Source organism: Periplaneta americana, chromosome 9 (genome assembly GCF_040183065.1).
Source record: "Periplaneta americana isolate PAMFEO1 chromosome 9, P.americana_PAMFEO1_priV1, whole genome shotgun sequence".
NCBI lineage: Eukaryota > Metazoa > Arthropoda > Insecta > Blattodea > Blattidae > Periplaneta > Periplaneta americana.
In genome coordinates this window covers 16,684,607-16,711,131 of record NC_091125.1, presented here as the reverse complement: position 1 = coordinate 16,711,131, position 26,525 = coordinate 16,684,607, and the positions used below count along the sequence as shown (strand labels likewise).

At 36.3% G+C, this 26,525-nt stretch overlaps 1 protein-coding gene and 1 long non-coding RNA gene across 6 annotated transcripts in view; one reads left to right on the top strand and one right to left on the bottom strand.

Moving 5' to 3' along the window:
• Positions 1–26,447, bottom strand: part of LOC138705792 (uncharacterized) — a 58,824-nt gene extending 32,377 nt beyond the window's left edge. Inside the window, exons 1-2 of one of the 5 annotated variants that reach the window (XR_011333784.1) lie at positions 25,979–26,394; positions 13,480–14,832 (exon numbers count right to left, since the gene is read on the bottom strand). Coding sequence is in view for 2 of the 5 variants with exons in the window: in XM_069834437.1 (XP_069690538.1) it covers positions 13,480–14,244 (765 nt within the window). In the remaining 3 variants the exon portion in view is untranslated. Of the gene's footprint in view, positions 1–13,479; positions 14,833–18,662; positions 18,683–25,978 lie in introns of those variants that run through there. The other 4 variants (XR_011333782.1, XM_069834437.1, XM_069834438.1 and 1 more) reach the window with 4 other exon arrangements.
• The window catches only part of LOC138705793 (uncharacterized), a 112,548-nt gene that overhangs the window by 74,572 nt on the left and 11,451 nt on the right, over positions 1–26,525 (top strand). Inside the window, exon 2 of the long non-coding RNA XR_011333785.1 lies at positions 13,296–13,765. This is a non-coding gene — a long non-coding RNA (uncharacterized lncRNA). The remainder of the gene's footprint in view (positions 1–13,295; positions 13,766–26,525) is intronic.

The window sequence follows — 26,525 nt, the reverse complement described above, 5'->3', positions numbered from 1 at the left end:
CATCTACGTCTCGGCCTCCCTAAAGGTCTTTTTCCCTCCGGTCTCCCAACTAACACTCTATATGCATTTCTGGATTCGCCCATACGTGCTACATGCCCTGCCCATCTCAAACGTCTGGATTTAATGTTCCTAATTATGTCAGGTGAAGAATACAATGCGTGCAGTTCTGTGTTATGTAACTTTCTCCATTCTCCTGTAACTTCATCCCGCTTAGCCCCAAATATTTTCCTTAGCACCTTATTCTCAAACACCCTGAACCTATGTTCCTCTCTCAGAGTGAGAGTCCAAGTTTCACAACCATACAGAACAACCGGTAATATAACTGTTTTATAAATTCTAACTTTCAGATTTTTCGACAGCAGACTGGATGATAAGAGCTTCTCAACCGAATAATAACACGCATTTCCCATATTTATTCTGCGTTTAATTTCCTCCCGAGTGTCATTTATATTTGTTACTGTTGCTCCAAGATATTTGAATTTTTCCACCTCTTCGAAGGATAAATCTCCAATTTTTATATTTCCATTTCGTACAATATTCTGGTCACGAGACATAATCATATACTTTGTCTTTTCGGGATTTACTTCCAAACCGATCGCTCTACTTGCTTCAAGTAAAATTTCCGTGTTTTCCCTAATCGTTTGTGTATTTTCTCCTAACATATTCACGTCATCCGCATAGACAAGAAGCTGATGTAACCCGTTCAATTCCAAACCCTGCCTGTTATCCTGAACTTTCCTAATGGCATATTCTAGCGCGAAGTTAAAAAGTAAAGGTGATAGTGCATCTCCCTGCTTTAGCCCGCAGTGAATTGGAAAAGCATCAGATAGAAACTGACCTATACGGACTCTGCTGTATGTTTCACTGAGACACATTTTAATTAATCGAACTAGTTTCTTGGGAATACCAAATTCAATAAGAATATCATATAATACTTCCCTCTTAACCGAGTCATAAGCCTTTTTGAAATCTATGAATAACTGATGTACTGTACCCTTATACTCCCATTTTTTCTCCATTATCTGTCGAATACAAAAAATCTGATCAATAGTCGATCTATTACGCCGAAAACCGCACTGATGATCCCCAATAATTTCATCTACGTACGGAGCTAATCTTCTCAAAAGAATATTGGACAAAATTTTGTACGACGTCAACAAAAGTGATATTCCTCGAAAGTTACCACAGTTGGTTTTGTCCCCCTTTTTAAAAATAGGTACAATTATGGACTCCTTCCATTGTTCTGGTACAATTTCCTTTTCCCAAATAGCAAGTACAAGTTTATAAATTTCGCTATATAATGCACTCCCACCCTCTTGTATTAATTCTGCTGGAATTTGATCGATACCTGGAGACTTGTACTTTTTCAGATTTTCTATCGCAATTTCGACTTCTGAAAGCGTGGGTTCGGGTATAAATGGCTCAGCAGTTTGTATTTCAATTTCGTCCCGATCATTTCTATTTGGCCTATGTACATTTAGTAGTTGCGCAAAATAGTTTTTCCATCTGTTTAGGATTGATGGAGAGTCTGCAAGCAAGTCACCATTCTCATCCTTGATCACGTTTACCCTTGGCTGATATCCGTTCTTAAATTCCTTTATACCCTTATATAAATCTCGAATGTTTTTATTCTTACTATTTGTTTCTACCTCATTCAGTTTTTCCTTCAAGTAACCTCTCTTTTTATTCCTAAGTGTACGACTTGCTTCCCGTCTTTCATTGAAATAATTATCTCTCTTCTCCTCAACTGGATCCTGTAAGAATTTCAATTTTGCCTGTTTCCTTCTTTCTACTACCATGCAACAATCTTCATCAAACCACGGTTTCTTTTTCTTAGTTTCATAATAACCTATGCTCTGCTCAGCTGCAATTTTGATACTATCTCTGATATTTTCCCACACGCTATTAACATCTAATTCTTTCTCAACTTCGTCGGAACTTTCTAAAGTGGCAAACCTGTTCGAAATTTCGACCTGATAATTTTGCTTAGCTTCCTCGTCCTTTAATTTCAAAATATTGAATTTAGTAATATTAACTTCTTGCTCTACTCGCTTGGCTACTGATAATCTTTCTCTTAATTCTCCAATCACCAAATAATGGTCAGAATTACAGTCTGCACCCCTGAAAGTTCGAATATCTACTATACTAGTATGTCTCCGTTTATCTATCAAGATGTGATCTATTTGGTTGTGTGTCAATCCATCTGGAGAAGTCCAAGTATATTTATGTATATCCTTATGGGGGAATGTTGTACTTTTGACAATTAAGTTTTTCGATGTGGCAAAGTTGACTAATCTAACTCCATTGTCACTACTAATTGCGTGTAGGCTCTCTTTTCCAATAGTTGGTCTAAAAATATCCTCCCGTCCTACTTTAGCATTGAAATCCCCCAATAAAATTTTCATGTGATATCTAGGGAACTGATCAAAAGTATGTTCCAATTCCTCATAGAAGCTATTCTTTATATGGTCGTCTTTCTCTTCTGTAGGAGCGTGAGCATTTATAACTATGATGTCGCACCATCTACCCTTAAGTACTAAATATGATAACCTGTCACTGATAAATTCGACCTTTTTTACTGCTGATTTTATTCTTTTATGAACAAAGAATCCTGTTCCTAATTGGTGATTATTGTTTCCTTCCCCATAATACAACAAGTAATCTCCTATTTGTGATATGCCATTCCCATCTAACCTAACCTCTTGTACTCCTACGAAGTCTATTCTATATCTAGCTAGTTCTTTTGCTACTAATGTTACCCCTCCTGTTCTATAAAGACTAGTTACGTTCCAAGTGCCAAATCTCAAATCCTTATTCCTTTGCTGTGGTCGTGCCAGAGAATCAGTCCTATTCCGAGGCTTATTATAGGGATACGTAACAAGCTGTTTTTTACGGTGATGGGTTGTTAGCTTCGAAAAATATGAAAACAAAAGTATAAAATAAGTTAAATATCACTAGAACATAAAAAATGTGAATACATGGAAACATGCAATACAACACTTGTCATAATAGTAAGTTAGTTTGGCAACTCGTCATAAGATAATTTTCTAACTTGGATTTGAAAGATTTCAATGTCCGGCAGCCCTTGACTTCAGGCGGCAGAGAGTTCCAGTGACGAGAGGTAGCAACAGTGAAAGATGAGGAAAACAGAGATGATGTGTGAAGTGGAATTTCTAACGTGTTATCGCGTTGTGATCGAGTATTAATATTATGCTAGCGAGAGAGAGTATGAAAACGAGCGAATAAATAAGAGGGGGATGAAGTGTGCATAATTCGATATAAGAGAGAAAGTGAGTGTAGATTTCTCCTCTCATGTAACCTAAACCATGATAACTTCTCGAAAGAAGGTGAGATATCGAACATTACAAATGAAGCGGACGCACGCGTAGAAAACATAAGATTAATGTATTTGGATATAAAGTGAATAATTTTCTACATATACATATATGTTTTCTATTTGGTGTGTGGTGGCGTCGCGGTTACGACATTGCGCCACAAGCCGGAAGATCGCGGATTCGATTCCCTACGGGTCACGGATTTCTCTAATTCTTTTGGCCGCACTCAGCTTTAACAGAAATTAGTACAGAGGTGTTTCCTTGAGGGTAAAGGCGGTCAGCACGTAAGATTGACATCCTTACTGTTCAGGGGCGTATTTTGCGGACTACCGGGGCTACCGGCGGTAGCCCAAGGAAATTACAAAAGAAAAAGTTTATAATATAACATAAGGTAATAATTTTGTATTATTAGTTTTACCACAGTAATTCAAATTAAAGTAATTGTTAGATTTATATGCGCTCTCTGCTCTCGAAAAGAAACAAGTTGTCAAGGGGGCATCGATGGAGAAACCGCTTGCTACCTTGAGGTAGCCTGTGACCGTACCGCGCACGCTGTCCTGTAGCACAACTGCCCATCCCCCCTCTCTCTTCTGTTTCCATCGTGCACTGTACTGCCCTCCCAAGCCAAAAGGGCGTATCTCAAGGATTTTCTGAAAATCAGTTTTTCAAATAATTGGAGAGCTCAGATGATAATCCATTTATTTCCTTAAGGAAATGGCCGTTTCTCAATGAATTGTGGCTTCAAAATGTGATTCAATGAAAGTAGTATCTCAAAATTAATATAAATTCCTAAGCGAATTTGGCGGAAGTTCATTTTTCTAAGCAAAAAGGCCGTTTCTCAGAGATGCGTCCTTTTCGCTTTGTATTTCCTATTTCCCATTCCAGTCAAACTAGACGTAACTACATTAGTAACAAATCCTTCGTGCTTTAATCCGTTCTCAGCAATGTAATCGCCACTACCCGAATGTTTATTTCCCATTGTTTAAACATAGTTCTTGTAATTAATTCATTGTTGATCATGAAAATTAATATACAAGGAGTGTTCCGATTAATTTTTCTAGCGTATTATTGAAAACTTGTCACAATCTTCATTTCTTAGTTAGTTTTAATGTAGTCAAGACGTAGAATATTGATTCTACTCAACCTTATTTTAGAAACGCCATTAAAATCAGCACGTTAGTAAAATAATATTTATTTATATCAGTATTGCGCTGACAGTCCATGTGCACAAATATTATAGAGACTGCTTTTTTTTTAAGGTTTCATCATGGAACCATCCTCTCGAGGGAAAAAATGGTGATGCTATCCTTGAATAAACAACTAAGAGAAAAATTTTGCACAAAATCCAAAACTCCAGTCGAAATTGATAACCAAGACGTTCACGATGATCCGGACTATGTCCCTGATGGGACCTCACATCAAAGTAGCAGTAATATTTCTTCCTCAGAAGATGATGAGTCCGTCTCTCCACATTTAACAATTGAAGATACCACTGCTCCTTCTCATACAGAATGTTCAGAAGCAAGTAAGAATTCTCCACTCACGAAAAAAGGTACGGTCAGGAAAAGGAAGAAGTACACATTGTCAGCAAGTGAAAGGAAAAAAAGTGAAATATGATTCGTATGCCAAAGAACATGGTGTTAAAACTAGCTGTGACACTGAAGTTTGCACACGGAAGTGTTTAACCAAAATAACTGAAGAGAGACGCAGATATATAAATTGTGAGTTCTGGAAAATGAGAAACATAAAGGAAAGAAAATCGTTTATTCTTCATCACATTTCGTCAAATCCTCCAAAGCAAAGAACTGTTGATTATGGAGAGCCTGAGGAAGGGTATAGGAGGAACCATTCCTATACGTACATGCTTAAAGATGACGAAGGAACTTCACAATTGGTATGCGAGGTATTTTTTTTACGACTCTTGGCTTTAAGAAGAATAACGACAAAGTTGTTCGCACTGCACTAAGGAATTCAAACAACTCTGTAACCCCCCTTGAAGATAGAAGATTCAAAGCAGCGCCTCATAACAAAATGGACAATGAAATAATTCGGAGACACATACATTCATTTAATCCTACTATATCACATTACCGGAGGGAACATGCACCTAATCGTCTTTATTTACCAAGTGATCTAACTCTGACTGCCATGCACCAAGATTTTATTACTCAGAATGTTAATTACAAATGTTCATATGAAAAGTACAGAATCGTAGCCACTGAAATGAACATATCTTTTGCTAAACTGGGGCATGAGGAATGTGAAAATTGTGAAATTTTCAATGTGCATAATAATAGCCACACAAAGGAAAATTTGGACACTAATTGTGAAACTTGTAAAATGAGGAAAACACATATTGAGAGAGCAACAAAATCTCGGGCCAAATACAGAGAAGATGCTGAAAAAATTGAAGAGGTTAACAAAATAATTTATTGTGCAGATCTTCAAAAGGTTATCATGTTGCCAAGACTGGATACATTTAAGGTAGCTATATTCACAAGCCGTTTGACTGTCTACAATGAGAGTTTCGTTCCTGTTGGGGAAAAAAACAAAAAATGTGCAAGCCGTTTGCAGCTGTCTGGCACGAGGCTCTCTTTAAAAGGAGCAAAGAAGAAATCGTAAGCACTTTCTACCAATTTTTCAAGTATAAGAGAGATTGTTCAAAAATTACTCTATGGTTGGACAACTGCACGGCCCAGAACAAAAACTGGACATTATTTTCATTTTTGATTTACATTGTTAATTCAAATGAGATAAGTGCAAATGAAATTTTGATAAGATACTTTGAACCAGGCCATACATTTATGGCTGCTGATTCCTTTCATCACAAGGTGGAACAATGAATGAAAAGACGTGGAAATAAACTATATGATTTTGCAGACTTTGTAGATGCAGTAAAAGCAGCGTCTTACCAGACTGAGGTACTGCCAATGGAGCTTCAGCATTTTTTCATTTGGTCTGACTACTCATCACAATATAAATTGAACCTGATTCATCCAAGACCCTATCTGCATGATATGGTTGAAGTATCGGTTTCCAGAGGATCATACAGTAAGCAGTACAAAAACGACTTTGATGGTACGTCATTCAACATAAATTTCCTGACTGGAAAAATAAACAAAAGCAAGGAACAGCTACCACGTCCTAAGCAGCAACGAAAACTTCTTGGATTCCCTGCTCAAAAAAAGAGTGCCATAATTCGCAACTTGGGTGGAATAATGAAAAACAGACTGATGCTTTGGGAGAATTGTGTCCAAGTATCAATTATTTGGTATTGAGTAAATTTTCAGTGTTTTGTTATTTTTAGTTAACTTATTTACCTCAGTAATTTACGTAGATGTGATATGTGAACTGTGTACCTTAGTAAATATAACCAAAATTTATTTTCAACTTCATTGTTTTACCTTTGTATCATTAATATATTAACAGAATGATTGATAAATAAATTGCTATCTCTACACAATTTTCTAGATAATATTTGCGTTGGGTTGCTGTATTTTTTGTAATACTGCTATGTAATATGTGTTCTAATTTAATAAAATAATAGAAATAATTAATAAAAAAAAAACAAAATTAATTTCACTTACTGGCTTTTTTATGTACGATTTGAGATACGCCTAATTTGCTAAGCATATCAATATCTTCAACAATTAATATTAATACTTCGCAAATTAGGAGTATCTCAAATTGTACATAAAAGTGTCAGCTAATTAGTCTAAAAATTGTATTATATATTTTTTGAATATATTTCAATAACGAATATGTTGAAAATTCCAATAAATTCGCTCTAAAAGTAGGCGCGCTTTGATCATTCACAAAATCCTCAATACTGAAAATTATTTAAGTTTTGAGATACGCCCTTTTGGCTTGGGAGGGCAGTGTAGGCCGGGTGACTTGCCGCTCTCGTGATCGGTTTCTTCGCAGGCGCGAAGCAACAATACGCTTAGCACGCTAGCTCATGAATGTAATTGTGTTCTTGCAGTGCAGTATTTTAAATTTGTGATTTGTTCGAGTGTCCAAGAGTTATATTAATTGTGAATTATTAAGTTTTTAATTTCCCAATTAAGTGATATTGTGAAAAATATGGCAGAACAAGTTTCTGGAGAGGTTTGTGTTGAAAATGACTGTGTAATAGAAGGTTTATTAAAAGTGCCTTTTAACCGTCGTACATACAACGAGAAAGTTGAAATTGTGAAAATGGAAAGACCAACTCCTGAGTTAAATTTGCCCATGGACGTAAAAGAAAAACAGCGAGAGTACACACGCCATTTCACTTCAACATCATATGGTAAGTGGAATTGGTTGTGTGGTACTTCTAAACTGTCTAAACTATTTTGCTGGCCATGTTTGTTATTTAGCCGCGAAACTAATGTGTGGTCAAAAGAGGGGTTTTCTAATATGAACTCCCTTCGAACGGCAGTCCTAGAATGCGACAAATCAAAAGCTCATATTTATAGTAGCATGAACTTTGCAAACTTTGGGAACACAAGAATTGATTTACAGCTAGATAAGCGAAAAGCTCTACACATCAACCAACACAGTGCTCCTGTGGAAAAGAAATCGGGAGATTTTACTGCATCTTATTAACGCAGTCTGCTTTCTAGGAAAACAAGAATTGGCTTTTCGGGATCATAATGAGAGTGTGGAATCAGACAATAGAGGAAATTATATTGAATATTTAAGTTCCTTAAGTGAATTTGACCATTTACTGGCCAATCATCTTGAGAGTTCAACAGTATTTCGTGGTACTTCTCCCGCAGTTCATAATGACTTAATATTTGCTGTAAGTGGGATTATGATAAAGAACATAAAATCTGAAATAGAAGAAGCACCTTTAGCGGCCATTGTTGTTGATGAAACAAGTGACTGCTCTAATCAGAGTCAATTGTCCACTGTTTTAAGATACGTCGATAGTACTGCCAATGTTCAAGAACGGTTTATAGGATTCACAAATGTCAGTTGGGGCAAAACTGCTGCTGCTTGGTTTCAGCATGTGGAAGGTGTTATATCAGAATAAAATGTCGGCAATAAGTTAATTGCACAGACATACGATGGTGCTTCAGTTATGGCGGGAAATATTAATGGCTTAAAAACAAAAGTTCAAGAATAGTATCCTCAAGCACTATTTTTCAATTGTTACAGCCATGTTCTCTATTTAGTTTTGCAACAAACTACTTCATCCATTCCAGAATGCCGCATTTTTTTCCAACCAATGTCGGGTTTAGCTGCATTTTTCTCATCATCTCCTAAAAGATCAGAAAAACTCAAGAATTTATGAAAAAGAAACTCCCAAAAGTAGCACCAACTAGATTGAATTTTACATCTCGGCTTGTAAATACAGTAAAGTAATACAGAGAACAACTGACTGCTTTCTTTGAAAATATCATTTGTAATGACTCTGAAGAAAACTGGGTTGATGATGTAATTGTGCAGGCTCAAGGATATTTGTATTTTTTCACACAGTTTCAGAATATATTTCTTCTTGAAGTCTATGCTAGAGTGTTCACACACACAGATGTGCTCTACAATATTCTTCAGACAAAAAGTCTAGACATAGCATACTGCTTGCAAGAGGTATCAAAGTTAAAAAATACTATATTCGAGTTCAGACGTAGTTGGTTTCCGTCCATATGGAGTAATATGGAAAATGAAAATTCTTTAGCCAATACAATGGAACCACCATTAAAGCGAAGAAAAGGAGATGATGAATTGAATACAGGCAGCTGTACTACAGCATACTAGATCGTATGCACATGGAAATTACTGACAGATTTTCTGATTATGGAAAGCTTCAGTTCACATATCTTCTAGATTCTCAAAAGTTTTCTGCTTGAGAATGAGGCACTAAACAAATTATTTCAGTCCTATAACAGTCACTTTGATCAAGTACGTTTGAAAAATGAATTAAATGTAATATATTCAGCAGAAGTCTTTGATTTTTCGAACAAACCTATCCATGAAATATTGTCTGCCATATATGAAAACCAGCTGAACCAAGTTATTCCTGAAGTCCTTAAATTGGCAACATTAATTGTGACAATACCAGCTACGTCAGCATCAGTAGAAAGAACATTTTCTGCGTTGAAGAGAATAAAATCCTACTGTAGATCAACTCATACACAAGAACGTTTATCTGGCTTGGCACTGATGTCCATTGAAAAGTCATTTCTACAGAAACTTCGCAAGCTGCCCAACTGTAATTTCAATGACGAAGTCATCAAAGTATTTTCGTCCCAATCAAGACGTCTGGAATTCATATATAAATAGGTAAGGAATTTTATTATAGGGACTTTAAAATATATTTTGTGTAATAATAGGGTCAGTGGTAGCCCAGGCCCTTAAGCCAGTATACGCCACTGTTACTGCTACTCAGTGCTGTCTGTCTCGTGAGTTGGGGAGCCTTAACATTTACACGAATCGACTGAAACATGTGAGAAAGTGCCATTTTCATGACATGAATTAATGAAATAATAGGTGCAGGAAATGATGAACTAATTAATCACAATGTAAATAATTATTCAATTTAAGAAGAAATGAAATGTATGAGAAAAGGAGTATAAAATTAAATTATAACGTAGTACATGAATGAATGGATGGATGTAAGAATAAATTAAATGAGCGAAATAAATTGATCAATGAAATAATAACTGGAATGGATAAGAAGAACAAATTAATGAAAGAATGTAAGATTAAATTTAATGAACGAAAGGATACAGGGTGGCCTATAGAGAGGAGGGACTCGGGCGCCAGGGGAGCCCGGCCCGATTTATAGTTCTATTTTTAGGGAAGACACAAAATATTCACAAAACTTATTATATGAAATAAGGATTCTATTATATCATATAGAATCTTTCATTAAAATATTAATTATGTTTTCAACAAGTTTTAAGAAGTGGGCTACTAGTGGCCGGTGTCACCAACCTTCGTTATCATTATAACGTCTCGTTAAATAATTTAATGACACGTTAGTCAATTTTTGTGTTTCACCAAACATCGTTATTGCTAACACATCTTTAAACTCATCGTTAATTTATTAGGACCTAATTCGTCGCGTTAAAGCAGTAACGATGGGTTAAAAAATCAACAACATGGCGGACGTATTCGATGTTGAAATTCTGCAACATAATGGCGAACTTTTATATGTTGTAATAGGCCTAACACTTGGAATAATCATTTTGAAGATTTAAATGATAAAGAATTTCACGGAAGCTACACATTAAAGAAATAAGTAATAAGAATGATTCTAGAAGACACTGAATATAGGTTAGAATACGACAGATAGGAATCGCCCACTTAACGCCTCTGCAACAGATTCTTCTCGCTTTAAGATAATGTTACGGGAAGTTTTGAAATAGTAATTGGTGATATGAACGGATGTCAAAAGCTGTATTGTCTAGAAATGTGAATAAAGTATCAGATGTACATCAACATTACGACCACAGTACATTTATTATCTTTATAATACGCCTACAGCTAAATTTCCTGTCGTCATTGACAACGATAGAGTGTGTAAGCTACATGTTCCAATCGTATCTCCTGGCAGTAATATGGCCAAAAGATTCTGCAACAGAAGATCTTATTTTTCATTCACTATTCAAACAATTTCATATAAATAAATTGTGACTAAACTATCGCTGAGGTAGTTTCCTTCGTGCTCTGCTTATACATCTTGCACATACGAGACTGTGACAGGTTAGGTTTGATTAGTTTAGGTTTTTGTTATGCCTTGCCTATACGATCAATTGCATCTCCATATCGTCCGCAAAATTTTCTTATATTTCGTTTAGAAGTTACTATTTAACTGCTCTACATTCCTATTTACATTTGGAAGCATCTGCTTTTTTTGTTGTTTTTAAATTACGGTATGACAACATACTGTATTTAGGAAAAATACCAAGAATAAGATCTTTCAGATGTTCTTAAAATTACAGCCTCTTACACGTTTGCCTATGATTGTTTCCTCATGCCAAACAAAGTCAGCCGTGATCATGTAACCAATGAAATTCGCGATTTAGAAGCCATGGTCGTATGAGAAATAAAACATGCAAGATACAAGTACAAAATCCCCACGTTAGTAAACGCACTTTAATTTTAAAGAAACGAGGCATGGTGAAACAGTCAACTTTTAAAGATCTCGTTAAATTAAATGATCCGTTTATTGACAAGTCATTTGTGCTAATTTAAAGGAGCTTGGTGAAACCGGCCATAAGTTCTATTAGTTAAGATGAAACAGCCTAGACTTCTCAAGAGCTTCTATAAATGTGATGTTTCAGTTAGATATAAAAAGAAAATCCGGCGCACTACAGCTCATGAAGGAACAAGGCCGACCAGCCGGTTGCTGGCCTCACGTCCACATGCCTTAACAGAGGTAAACTATCATCCAACGAGAACAGAGATCGCGTGGGTAGCACGGTGATCTTCCCAAACCATTATAGCTGGTTTTCATAATCGGATTTCGCTACCTATCACAAGTCCCCAAACTCATCCAAATTAACCACGATGCTGGATGGGCACTTGCCGAAATTTCATGAAAATATGTCTTCTCCAAGAGGACTCGAACCAGCGCGCATTCCGTAAGGGAGCCCTAGGCATGATGCCTTATACCACGATGCTAGGGCGCAGGACAGTTAGGATACTACCGCACAACAATTAATTAGGCTACATTACACTGACTTAGTTATATATGCATGTTGAATTTTTTAAATAGCCTATGTTTAACATTTTCATTAATTATATATCTGCATTTATTTTTAACATTCTATCCTTTTTTACTGATTGTAAGACTGATTATTGAACATTTTTATAAACTGAAGCTGTTTTTATTTCTCTCGCTCAAGTAATATTTCAGTTTCAGTAACAAACAAGATTGTTATATAGTGTAATAATTTTTCCTTAGCTTGTTGCCTTAATACTGTACTTAAATATAATTTTAACATTAATTAAAATATTGGCGATGGGGAAGGCCCTGACAAATGTTTGTGAAGGGGGAGACAATTCATATGGGCAGCTTTAGAGGATAATGAATATAACTAGATTTGATACCAGCAATGAGACTGTGATCACCATAGGTAGGAAGTTTGTACCAAAACAGTAGATTTCAGTTGAGTCCAGCGAGGAGTATAGATGTCACCCGCTCCTCGCCCTGCTCCCGCTCGCTACAGACGATACGCAGTTCACATAAACAACGCATGGTTTCATTCTGTGGAGATATGTACAGTCGTGAATAGTTTGAAGAATATTGTTCATTTATATTAAGTTAATATTTTAGGTTCTGAACAAGTGAGCTATTCTGTTATTATTGTATTATTTACGTAATGTTAATATTAGGCCTATGCATGATTCCAAAAAAGTAAATCTGTTATTAAATAACTATGGAAACATTTATTTTTTTCCAGCATTATTTTTCGTTAAATGTTGACGTCTCGTGCTGCTATGCATTCGGCTGCGTTACAGTCCAAGTTCAACATCGGAATTACGATATTACGAACTTCCTAGCTGTCGTTGCAATAGAAATGAAAAATTTTCTTGAAAACATTTATGGGTTTAACATTATGTGCTACATACGAGATACACTATTAGATTCAAGAAGTTGTTGTTCACCTGATGTTAGGAAATAATGTATTATATTTCAGATCTGCTCCGTAACGTCTTGTGACATGGAAGGAATATTTTCAGAGTACAAATATTGTTTTTTTTTTCTGAATATGAAAGGGGTATTTCTTTTGATAAAATGAAAATCTTCATTGTTATTTGTTATAATGAGGCTAGAATCGTAATTGTTTACTTTGTATGTTTTTTATATGTACGGGTAATTTTTTTTGGATTGGGAGTTACGAAGTTTGTAATTATAAATTATTATTATTATTATTATTATTATTATTATTATTATTATTATTATTATTATTATTATTATCATTATTACTTTTTTTAATTATTCGTTTATTGTTTTCTTGTTCTTAGGCCGTGAACGATTGGAGCACATGTTTGGCTACCACCCGGCTGTACATGTTCGTCGTTCTGGTTCACTGATATTGAAAGTTGCGCTACTACTTTACATTCGGTAGAGATATAGTCCAAGCTCACGCAACTTATCAGTTTTGGTGCCAACTTCCTAGCACTAATGATCAGCTGACCACATACATACCTGGAAATCGTGTCGCAGGCTACTCAGATCTGCATGCAGTTGCCTGGCGTTGGATTCGAGCTCCCTGAGCTTGGCATTCAAGCTGCTGACAGTCTGCAGAAATCGTTCGCATGGCTCCTGCAGTTCTTGGTGTGAGTCATGTTCAATCCACTTTGACAACGCCGTACTGTGTTGTCTCCTACACCTCGACGTCTTCTTCACGTACCTGGAAATCCCGAGCATATGCTCGTCGTGTGACTCCCGTGACACTGCCAACATCTTGCCGCCATGGCTCGTGGTCTTAGAGGTAAATTCTTCTGTCAGACCGCGCGGCTGAACCTGAACTTGCTTGGAATTGGGAGTCGCCAAGTGTTCTCTCTTGAGAGATAAACCTTCATTGGGTTTTGCATATGCTTGTATCTGCGATCGACGATGTCGTGCATTTGACCTTGCTATTGTTAATAGTCCGGATTGAATTTTATTTCGATTGCCATCTCGCATACTATTAAGTTTACAGACCATGTTATTATCATTAGGAGTTAGGGGAATTTGGACATCACTCTGATTCGAATGTCTGTTCGATAGTGTAGATTCCTCACGTACGAATGTTTCATCTTGGAGACCTCTATAACTTCCATTTTCAGCGTTAATTTCTTTATCCTTGTATTTAGATGATCTTGATGGCCTCTCTAAATCAGGGAGGATATCCGGCAACCACCAACCAAAGCATTCATACGGGCAATTATTTATCGGCTTAACTGGCCCCTCATTTCTAAGTCTTTTCATTTTATAGATATAACATAGTACATAACGAGCGACACCTGCATGGTTTAATAAACAGCTATAAATCTAAATTCTAGATAATTCGTTGTGAATGGGCTCTATGGCTTCTGTGGTCTCACTAAAGCAAAAATAATTCAGAAAATTAGCATTCCTTTTATAAGCAAATTGAATAATTTAAAGAGAGTTTCTGTTTGTTTTCTTTACATACGTGCTTCAATTTCCTTTTATTCTAAAGAAACTTCTTATATGCGGTATCGAGTTCCGCTGCCTTGTTTGGAATAACAATCACGTTTCCTCCGAGAAAATTGACTTCCCTTCAGTGTTTGTGACACTACGTAGCTACGTATAGAAACTCACTCTGTTGTTTGTTTCCAATTCCAGTTGACATGGCCTTTCAGATTTTTAATGTAATTACATTGTTCAACTACTGCAACATTTCCCAAGATTTCATATTTGTTGTATACAGAAGTGATCAGCAACTTTGCTGTCTCTTACAATTTTCTGAGGCTTCAATTATACCACGACCTTTCTAATTCCACACACATACACGAATTCATCAGACTTCCTACTTCGCCGGAAACAAAACAGCTCCTGGAAGGAAATGAAATATTATCAGGTTTCCTGCCAGCGTTACCTTGTTATTCCGCTTAAGTTGCTTAGCAACCAAAATGAAAAGAAAATATCAAGTGTGCAATGGTTTCATGTACAATTCGCACAACGAATATGTACATGACAGGAGTAAGTTTCAGTTCTGTGAAAGCTCAGATGAGAGTACAGTCTTGTAAAGCGTGTAGGTGTTGACAAGAAAGTGGAATTAACTTTACAATGAACTATTATAAAGACAGAGATTAAAGTATAATTCTTATTCACTTAAAATTAAACATCAGTCCAATAACATTGGCAGACCACAAGGATCCTGAATTCTAGAAAACATAAATTTCTCAGTGTTTGAAGGACAGTAAGCGGTGTATAAATTTTGAAAAAAGTGATAGCAAACTTCTAATTAAAACTGAACATTTTGAATTATGTCCATAAAAAAGTAATCATATTACTTCACCATTTAAAATTAATTTATGCAAACAATGGATATAATTAGAAGGTGTAAAAACTTACAAATTGTATCAATTTTCTTTCAAATGTTCAACTGATTTTGTGGCCACCCAGATGTTGCTAATAGCGGGTATTGCCTCCCCGTGACTGTATGACTGTTACCATTCGCCGATTCAACCCTTCGATCAGTTTCTGGATGACAGTCTGGTCCATTCTATTCCATTCTTTACTTAGAACATATCAGAGCTGCTGTAAGTTGCTGTGAGGAGGTAGACGACTTCTAACTCGCTTACGTAGCATGCCCCACACATGTTCCATAGAGTTTAAATCAGGACTTCTTGCTGTCCGTGCCATCCTATTCAATCCAACGCCGTGAAGGAACTCATCCACGATTCTTCTACCATGAGGGCGAGCATTGTCATGCATTAACAGGAACTTTTCACAAATAAGTGACGCATATGGTACCACATGTTAAATTAGATCTTCTTCGATGTATCTTGGAGCAGTCAAAGCACCTCCATTAATGAAAACAAGTTCTGTGTGAGCTTCATACGAAATGCCACCCCATATCATTACTGATCCACCTTGGAAACTGACACGTGAACTGAAGGTACTCTTTCACGTCCATCTGTCAACTAAATATCGATTCATCTATGAAGAGCACTCGTCGCCACTCACCCAGGTTCCAATTAGCATGATTGTGAGAAAAACGTAATCGTTCAACATGATGTTACTGGAGCAATTCTGGGCCTTTAGCTAGCCTTCTGGAATTCAACCCACATTCATTCAGACGTCTTCTTACAGTTCTCTCACTCACATTAACTTGTCTTGTTTTCTGGAGGGCTCTTCTGGTCTCAACAGCTGTGGAATGGCGATCTCTTAATGTATTTAGGAGAATAAAATGTTCGTCACGAGCCGGAATTACTCGTTTTCTCCCTGAACCGGGTCTTCTGGAATAACCTACTGTCTCTCTAAAGCATTGGTACACTCGTTGTACGATCGCTCGAGGAATCCCAAGAACATAACATAACGCTGACTATTCCCATCTTCTATCAATGCAATCACTTTTGCTGAATCGGTAGGCCTTAATGACACTTGTACACAATGAAGTACTCCAATACTTCCTCAAAAGAGCTTACCAGTCTGTAGACTTTTTCAGCTTAACTTGAAGTGAGTCTGAGAAATTTAGACACAATATTGTAAGACGAACGAATCTTCTTTCCAGATCATTGTTGGCTATTACGTATTCAGTATTACATTGTTACGTATCACAAAATAAATGAATAACTAAATGAATCTCAGCACACCTACAATTATTAAAAAAATCCTACAATTTAAAAAAAAATGTAGGTGGCCCGGATTTTTGCCGGTGAGTGAATATTAACGAAAAAAAGTACAGAATCAAAATAAACTAACACATTCTTATCAAAATATTATACACATATATTCACTGATGTTTATTTACCATACTGAGAACTACATTCAGTAGGCCCATTCCGATCCTTTGACTCTCCACTTCTCTTGTAATTCTGAAATTGAAAATAGATCTCTTTTTCGAGACGCATGTGGGGTCTTCAATTTCTTTGATTATGTTTTTCTTTTTAAGAATAAAATGTCTTCCATTTCTCGCCACCCCCTCATAAGTAACTACCATATAACTATGCGCCTTTAGCATTAATTTAACAGATTTCGTCTTTTTTTCCACATCTGACTCACTGTCTGTAAATATGGAGAGAACACTGGAAACATAATAATATGTCTTCAGTTCAATTTCATCGCTCTCATAGTCACTTACAGGGACGGTTGTTTTCCTTCTACCCTGGAGTTTTCGTTTTACCGGACCATCATTCGTGCTAATACCATTGATGCTGGAACAGCCTGCTTCTTTATTTACTGGACTATAATGTTAAATGGTGTTTTAGAATATACTGAGATACCGTATTTGCAGAGGTAAATAATCACATTGATCAGATTTTATTAAAACAAATATTTCAAAATGAAATACAACTATGGTCCACGAAAGATTGTGGTACATAGTTGAGGACTGACTTCTAGCCTTGAGGTTAAATATTTTTCACGCAGAGTCATTAACCTCTGCCAGTCTAATTATTACGTGAAAGTAAACACTTTATAGCCAGGTTTAATTGTACAAACAATCATATATATAATTTACCAGTTCTACAGAGGAGAGCTTAATAAAATAGGCAAACACAAACTGAATGGTTTCGTGTCTTCACACATTCAATAGAACGATGCACACTGACCTTGGTAAGCATCCATATCATTGCTACATGTAGGCTAATGGTATATGGAAACATCTATGGGGAATATAATTCCGTCACAGTGGCGCCTCAAATGGCAAACACCGAACTCTTGGGGGACTAAGTAGTACTTAATGCGTTTTGGACCATAATTGGGCGCTTGGACCATAATTATAGGAAATTACGGAACTGCTTATAGTACACCCCAAGTATTTGAAGCTGTTCACTTGCTCTACTGCCTCATTTAGAATTCGCAATTTTACCTTCTTTTCTTTGTTTCCTATGACCATTGTCTTCGTCTTGTTAGCATTTATTCATATGCAATAAAAGATAATTTTTATCAGGGATAGACAAAATTAAAAAAAAAACAAGAGTCACAACATTTTTCCCACTCATGCAATGAGAAAACCATACGAGCTAAGATAAAGATACATTAATTACTGAAATATATTAAACAATATTACATGTCTATGCAGTGCAAACACACGCTCTCAGAGACGCTCTGTCCTCTTCACTGAAACTATGTAATGACAATATCTTGTTGATGCGCAAGATATACAACAATGTTAATCTAAAAGCACATTCGAATTTCGTCCTACAACTACTTTTGTTAACATGTATTAATGGTAGTGATATGAAAGAAATAAAAGTCTTAAACAATTTTCAATTGAATAAAAAACTCAGGCGCCACATAAAAATTTTTAGTCACCATGGCTATCTGGCGCCCGGAATTTGTCTAATCCTAATTTTTAGAATAAGTAAAATGCATCTAGGTACTTTAGATCCAATTAAAGGCTGGAAGTAACAAGTGAAAAACGTAAATATTAGCACATATTTAAAATAAAACAAATTATAAGTGCGTGCTTTACGAGTCTCTATACATCACGATAAATGACTAAACATTTTAAGTGTTTCAAATGAAATTTTTCTCCTTTCTGATAAAATACATGTTCATCTTCCCTAACAAAGTGCTGGCTTCCAAATGTTATTATTCTTTAGATCACTAATCTCTAAGCTCCTACTTTTGTTTTGTTTTCTCATGTTCCTTGAACAGTAGACCTGAATTGTGTAAATAGCGTCTGATGACGTCAAGCTATATTTCATACTTACCCACACTGTTGCGGGTTGCTTAGAGGCTTTAGGTAACCAAACGCAGGATTCTTTATTACGATACAGATTCAATAATATTGTGACAGCGACGTGAGATTCGAACTCACGACCAGCGTCCCGCAAGAAAGCAGATCGCATAGGCTCCACGGAACATTGAGTGACGTCGCGCGGTGGAGAGAAGAGAGAGGGTGTATTACGTCACGCGACGAGTCCGCGCGCGCAGCTGCTTACGGAGGGAAGGGGGGACGGACCTTCCCGGCCCTTCCAGAAATGTCGATGTAGAGATATTGAGATAATTCTCTACACACCTGTAGAAGGTTCTCGCAACTATGATTTTGCTATAAAAGAGCAGGCGCCAGCGAACTAGAGTAGTTGTTGTAGAGTTTTCAGTTATTCCGTCAGTGAGTAAGCCAGAGCAAGCAAGCCAGAGTTCGACTCGAGTGTGCGTCCGCATCTGCGTCAGCATCCGAAGGCCTGAGTTCGAGTGCAGTGGACCGCAGTTGGAAGGACCTGAGTTCGAGTGCAGTGGACCGCAGTTGGAGGGACCCGAGTTCGAGTACAGTGAACTGTCTCTGAAGGTCTGTGGTTCGAGATACTGTGAACTCGAGTGACTGAGATAGAAGAACTGTGAACTGAGAACTGGTAGTTCTGATTTGTAAATAGTGCTTTGTAAATATTAGTTAAGATTAACAGTTCATTGTTGTGCGTAATAGTCCAAGTCAATTGTCATTGTCGTCGGTGGAGTGCTATAACGAATACTGTGTGAGTGAAGATCCAATTGTTGACGAGAGCGTTTAAGGTGAATTGTAGAAAGGAATTATTGTTGTGACGAATAAATTACATTGTTGTAACTAATAAAATTCACAATATACAAAGACGATGGTACTAACACTGTAGAAACTGGTTGCATACTCGGTAAATGGACAGATGAACTAAACGGAAATTATACAGATATTATGCTGAACAAGGCAAAGGACGTTGCAAGAGATAAGGTATAAATTTGTCTGGTCTAAAAACTGTAAAATATTTGTCCGTAAAGACGAGTCTAGCCCAGGGACTAGAATCTTTGATATGTATGATCTTGACAAATTGTAAATTATTGTTATCCTATTGTTTTGTTTTGTATTTCTTTTATATATTAAGAATTTAATAATCCACTGATATAGCAATTTGCTTTCCACTAATACTTTGTAGTTCTAACAATGGACATTAATCATAATAACAGTATTTTAAATTTACTTGACAGTTATTAAATTATTGTTATCCTATTGTTTTCTTTTGTATTTCTTTTATAGATTAAGAATTTAATAATCCACAGATATAGCAATTTGCTTTCCACTAATACTTTGTAGTTCTAACAATGGACATTAATCATAATAACAGTATTTTAAATTTACTTGACAGTTATTAAATTATTGTTATCCTCTTGTTTTCTTTTGTATTTATTTTATAGATTAAGAATTTAATAAGTTAATCCAATGATAACGCAATTTGCTTTCCACTAAACTTCGTAGTTCTAACAATGGGCATTAATCATAACAGTATTTTAAATTCATTTGACAGTTACAACAATAACGTCTCGAATGCAGTTTTTAAAGATCTAAGCAACTGCAACAGTTATATAAACAACTGCTCTTTCATAAATTTAAAAATAAATCACCTAAAAAAAGGAACATTAAGAAACATTTTGACGAATTATGTATATTATTAAAAAGTTTTACAATTAACTTTGATATTATTGTCCTTTTAGAGACATGGTTAAATATTAATATACAGTGCATATCAAAAAGTCCGGTAACACTTTCAATATTTTATTACACAAAAACTACTAATGATAGCACTTTCAAACACACGTCAGTTTAAAGTCAAACTCTCAAAGTTCTGTTTACACCTTACAGAGATTCAATGTGTGAACCACGAGTGACTCGGCAGATGTCCAAACGATAATCAAACTCTTCCCATACCCTTTTCAACATATCCTCTGTGACCGTGGCGGCAGCTTCTCGAATTCTGATTTTTAGTTCCTCTAAATCACCTGGCAAAGGCGGTACAAACACACGGTCCTTTAGATACCCCCATAGAAAAAAGTCACATGCAGTCATATCGGGTGACCTTGCTGGCCATATCATGAAACATGTCCCTTACTCCAGCACGTCCTATCCAACGATCAGACATCTCAGACGAGTTTTCTTGCCAGCTACAACAACAGGCAGCAGATGACGATAACTTATTCAGCCGCTTAATTTTCAGCGACGAAGCGACATTCCATACGAGTGAGAAAATTAACAAGCACAACTGTCGTGTTTGGGGTACACAGAAACCTCACAGAATCATTGAACATGAGCGTGATTCACCAAAGGTAAATGTTTTCTGCGCGTTGTCACAACGAAAACTGTACGGACCTTTCCTCTTCATTGAGGCTACTGTGACTGGACATTCATATCTGGACATGTTGGAGCAATTGTTGGTGCCTCAACTTAGACAAGATCTCGATGACGATTTCATCTTTCAGCAAGATGAGGCTCCGCCACATTTTCACAGTGCAGTTCGTGCTTACCTGAATACGGAGATGTCTGATCGTTGGATAGGACGTGCTGGAGTAAGGGACAGATGTTTCATGACATGGCCACCAAGGTCACCCGATATGACTGCATGTGACTTTTTTCTGTGGGGCTATCTAAAGGACCGTGTGTTTGTATCGCCTTTGCCAGGTGATTTAGAGGAACTAAAAACCAGAATTCGAGAAGCTGCCGCCACGGTCACAGAGGATATGTTGAAAAGGGTATGGGAAGTTTGATTATCGTTTGGACATCTGCCGAGTCACCCTTGGTTCACACATTGAATCTCTGTAAGGTGTAAACAGAACTTTGACAGTTTGACTTTAAACTGACGTGTTTTTGAAAGTGCTATCATTAGTAGTTTTTGTGTAATAAAATATTGAAAGTGTTACCGGACTTTTGATATGCCCTGTAGATTTAGGCTATGATATGTAAGATTACAAAAAATTCATTAAACCTTGTAAGTATAATAAATGTGATGGTTTGATATTGTAAAAACGATATTGATGTTATTGAAATAGAAACGGAAATTATGTATTGTAACTGTTTACGCTCATTCCATCGGATCCCGGCCACTTAGTCACTCGTATTGAGTGCATCTCTGCACATTAGTGTGTTGGACATCGTGCCACTGTCACACATCTGTGACACAGTGCATGAGGGTTGGCCACTAAAGGGAAACTAAGAGGTGAAGCTTAAACTGAGAGGATTCAATCTGGCATCGGAATTGGGATACGGTGTGGCTTAGTGGATAGAGTGTCAGCACGTAGAGCTGAAAACCCGGATTCGAATCCCAGTGCCGGAGAGAATTTTTCTCCGCTCCACCTATCCTTCATCACAAGATAACGCAGAATTCCTGTACGGAAATAATTATCATATGTAGGCTACTTCGGTACATCGCAATAATAATACCTGGTTGAGGTTTTTCCGGAGTTTTCCTCAACCTATTAAGAACAAATGCTGGGTAACTTTCGGCGATGGACTCCGGACTCATTTCGCTGGCATTATCATCTTCATTTCTTTCAGACACTAGATAACCACAACAGTTGAACTAGCCAATTAAAAAAAAAAGGAAGGGAGGTATACCACAATCATCATGGTCAGAGGAAATGAAGATTATGGTCCACCACTGTGGAGTAACGGTTAGCCTGCCTGACCGTGAAACGAGCGGGACCGGGTTCAAATCTTGGTTGGGACAAGTTATCTGGTTCAGATTTATTTCCGGGTTTTCCCTCAACCCATTAAGGGCAAATGCTGGGTAACTTTCGGCGTTGGACCTCGAACTCATTTCGCTGTCATTATCACTTTCACCTCATTCAGACGCTGGATAACCACAGCAGTTGGTAAAGCGACGTAAAATAACCAATAAAAATGATTATGCAGAAAAGAACCTGACAGGTGAAGACTGGCTAGATCGAGAGAACTGGAGAAGGAAGATATATTTTCGTTTACTCGAGGAAACTTTTGTTATCACAAAAAAATCATATATAGCCTATATATATATATATATATATATATCCTATATATATATATATATATATATATATATATACACACGCTACTGAAATGTTTTCTTTTAACGGAAGAGGAACCCAAACTCTTGCACCTCAGCCTGAGGCTTATTGTGCTTACCACTCCTGTTCTGTGAATGATTATCGCCGAACGGCCTCGCTCTTGTACGAAAACAGCACGCTGCAACGTGAACTTCATCCAGCCTACGATAATGATGATGATGATGATAATAATAATAATAATAATAATAATAATAATAATAATAAAAAGAATAATATGTGAACAAATTATGATGAAACGAATCGAGATCCAACGCCGAAAGTTACAAACAATTCTGCTTCTATTGATTGAGGAAAAACTTCTGACAAACCCAACCAGGTAATGCAACACCCACCAAATTCTAATAGAACACATAATAATAGCTTTTAGACACAAGAAGCCAAGTTGTGTTCTGATTCTCACGAATTTCGAAATACTGAGAAAAGCATTATAATCCACAGTGTAGGTCAGTGATACTCAACCCAGAGCAGTGACTCAAACGAGTAGTCACTGCCCTCTTGGGGGGCCAAAGAGCAATTACCGGGGGCCACGAACAAAATAATAATAATAATAATAATAATAATAATAATAATAATAATAATAATAATAATAACAATAATCATAATAATAAATTTAAGTCTGTGACTATTTTACGTTAAATAAAAACAAAATTGAATTATTTTCTTTTTAAATTAATATTATCTACGAAGTTTCCTCTCACCCCTTGTCTAACAAAGACAACATGTTCAGCTATCGCACTCTGTAGACATATACTTTGTTACTGTGTTCTAAATTCTACATTTTAAGTTAGTAAAATTAGCTTCTCTTTACTTACTTACTTGCTTACTTACAAATGGCTTTTGAGGATCCCGCAGGTTCATTGCCGCCCTCACGTAAGCCCGCCATCGGTCCCTATCCTCTGCAAGATTAATCCAGTCCCTATCATCATCCCACCTCCCTCAAATCCATTTTAATATTATCCTCCCACCTGCGTCTCGGCCTCCCCAAAGGTCTTTTCCCCTCCGGTCTCCCAACTAACACTCTATATGCATTTCTGGATTCGCCCATACGTGCTACATGCCCTGCCCATCTCAAATGTCTGGATTTAATGTTCCTAATTATGTCAGGTGAAGAATACAATGCGTGGAGTACTGCGTTGTGTAACTTTCTCCATTCTCTTGTAACTTCATCCCTCTTAGCACCAAATATTTTCCTAAGAACCTTATTCTCAAACATTCTTAATCTCTGTTCCTCTCTCAAAGTGAGAGTCCAAGTTTCACAACCATACAGAACAACCGGTAATATAACTCTTTTATAAATTCTAACTTTCAGATTTTTTGACAGCAGACTAGATGACAAAGGCTCCTCAACCGAATAATAACAGGCATTTCCCAAATTTATTCTGCGTTTAATTTCGTCCCGAGTGCAATTTATATTTTGTTACTGTTGCTCCAAGATATAGCTTCTCTTTACAGAAAGTAATAATATTAATTTAACATGGAATTCTCTAGAATTCTAATATTGCAGTAAACATAATACAATAATAAACAATAGAGTTCGAGGGGATCATATTTATTATTATATTGTTGCTTCTTGTCAAATTGTGCAATCAGTCGGCAGGTAGGCTACAGGAGTATGATTATACCGGTAACCTTGAAAATCATTCGCGATTACTTCGGCAATCGTCTACCCTTTCCCCTTCCAATGCTAATACCGCATACACAACAAGAAGTGTATTCAAAAACATAATATAAAAAATGTAAATGGACTTTCAACTACAAAATTCACTATTGAGTATATTTATAAGAAAGATACTTTGTTCTCTTCTTTTAATACTTCTCCTTCAATTTTTTATCTCATTTCAATTAAATAAATTATTTTTACATTAAGAGTATAGATAATACTGAATGCACTATTGACCATTCGACCAGTAGCATTCGATATCATTAAAGTTGTGTTTGTGTTTGAGTCTAAGTCGCGGAGAGAAATCACTGTAGTGCGTTAAAACGTTCGATCAAGTTCCTCCCCCCCCCCCCCAACCCCCAGTAATGGTGGCAGCGGCATGTCCAACAAAAATAAAACAGTGGTTGATGTTTCGAAAAGTGAAAAGTTAAATTGGTAAATTAAAAGTTAAATTGGTAAATGTTCTTCACCACTTCGTAGCAACGCCATATTGCATTTTTGATCCAGGGAAAATATTCGCCTTCTACAGCCACTTCGCAAGAACACGTTATTGTATTTCCTCGGGATCAAAAAGTACAATATGGCTTTGCTACGAATATGTTGAACATTTAATGTCAAATTAACATGATGTTACAGTAGAGGGTAAGTGCATGTGCAGATGCATCTTCGGATGTTTCAAACAATATGTTGGTGTGGTCAGATATTCAAAGCTGGCTAGTTGGTGTTTTGAATATTCTGTATTCCCCTTCTTCGTGACGCGAGTCAGCCAGCATTTGCTAGTTTTCAAATTCTTCTACACGTTTTCTTTATTATTTTTTGCTGCTGATTATTACTTTAGTTAATCTTTTTTATATTACAATTTTGGAATTTGCAGTTATTAGAGGAGAGAACCGGTTGTTAAAAAACTAGAATGATACCATTTGAAAAATATAAATAAATAAATAAATAAATAAATAAATAAATAAATAAATAAATAAATAAATAAATAAATAAATAAATAAATAAGCTAGTGAGTGAGTGAGTGAGTGAATGAATGAGTCAATAAGTGAATAAATAAATAAATAAATAAATAAATAAATAAATAAATAAATAAATAAATAAATAAATAAATAAATAAATAAATAAAATATGCAATCTATGTGCATTAGACAAGCTGAAAATATTTACTGTAATGAAGCACAGCAGATAATAATTGAGAACTAAACAATAAGAACATAAGTTTTCTCAAATATAATATTAGATAGTTCGAATGTGATGCAGTAATTATATGGGTCAATTTCACTACTATGGGCGATCGACACAAACGTCTATAATAAAACGAGGCAAATAAATAGATAATAAAGAAATAATAACAATACACAGATTCTAAAGCATTCAGTAGTCTGTAGGTGAAGAGTGGCGGATAATCATTATTATTTACACATACTGTACAAGAAGCCCCTGTTCATTCAAATCATAGCACTTCATAAGTTCACAATCCTATGATAAATACAGCATACCGGTACCTCTAAATTGTGACTTTACCTCAGAAATGTACGAAACCTCAGTGTGGTTCACTAGCACATGCTGCACTAACGCTGTCAATTAACGAGTGCTGATGCTGAACACTGTTGACTGTCAGATGCGGATAGCAGAATGTTGTGGCTGGTGTCGTATGTCGAAGGTCAGTGCTAGGTGGGCAGGAAACTGATATATTTATACAGATAACTCTGTCTCACAAGTTCCTACATCACAAGACCGTGTTTACAATTTTTACGAACTTTTGAACGATGACGCTTATCATATGATTCCTCAATACCGCATGTGATTCCAGAAAATGATAAGTTTACTGGGTTAAGATAGCCCATATCTAGAGATTAAAGGCGTGGACACCAAGCGTAGGCGAGGCCACGGGATGCAAAGATATGATTATCGACAATAGGAACTCCAGTCTTTGTTACTGTAGTCATGTAGTGAAAGTCTCACGTGGTGAAGCTCTTAAGAGGCTTTTGAGTCTCAGCCTACCCAAAAAATTTGAGTTATATATATATATATATACAGTATATATATAATTACTCTCTTCATTAATAAA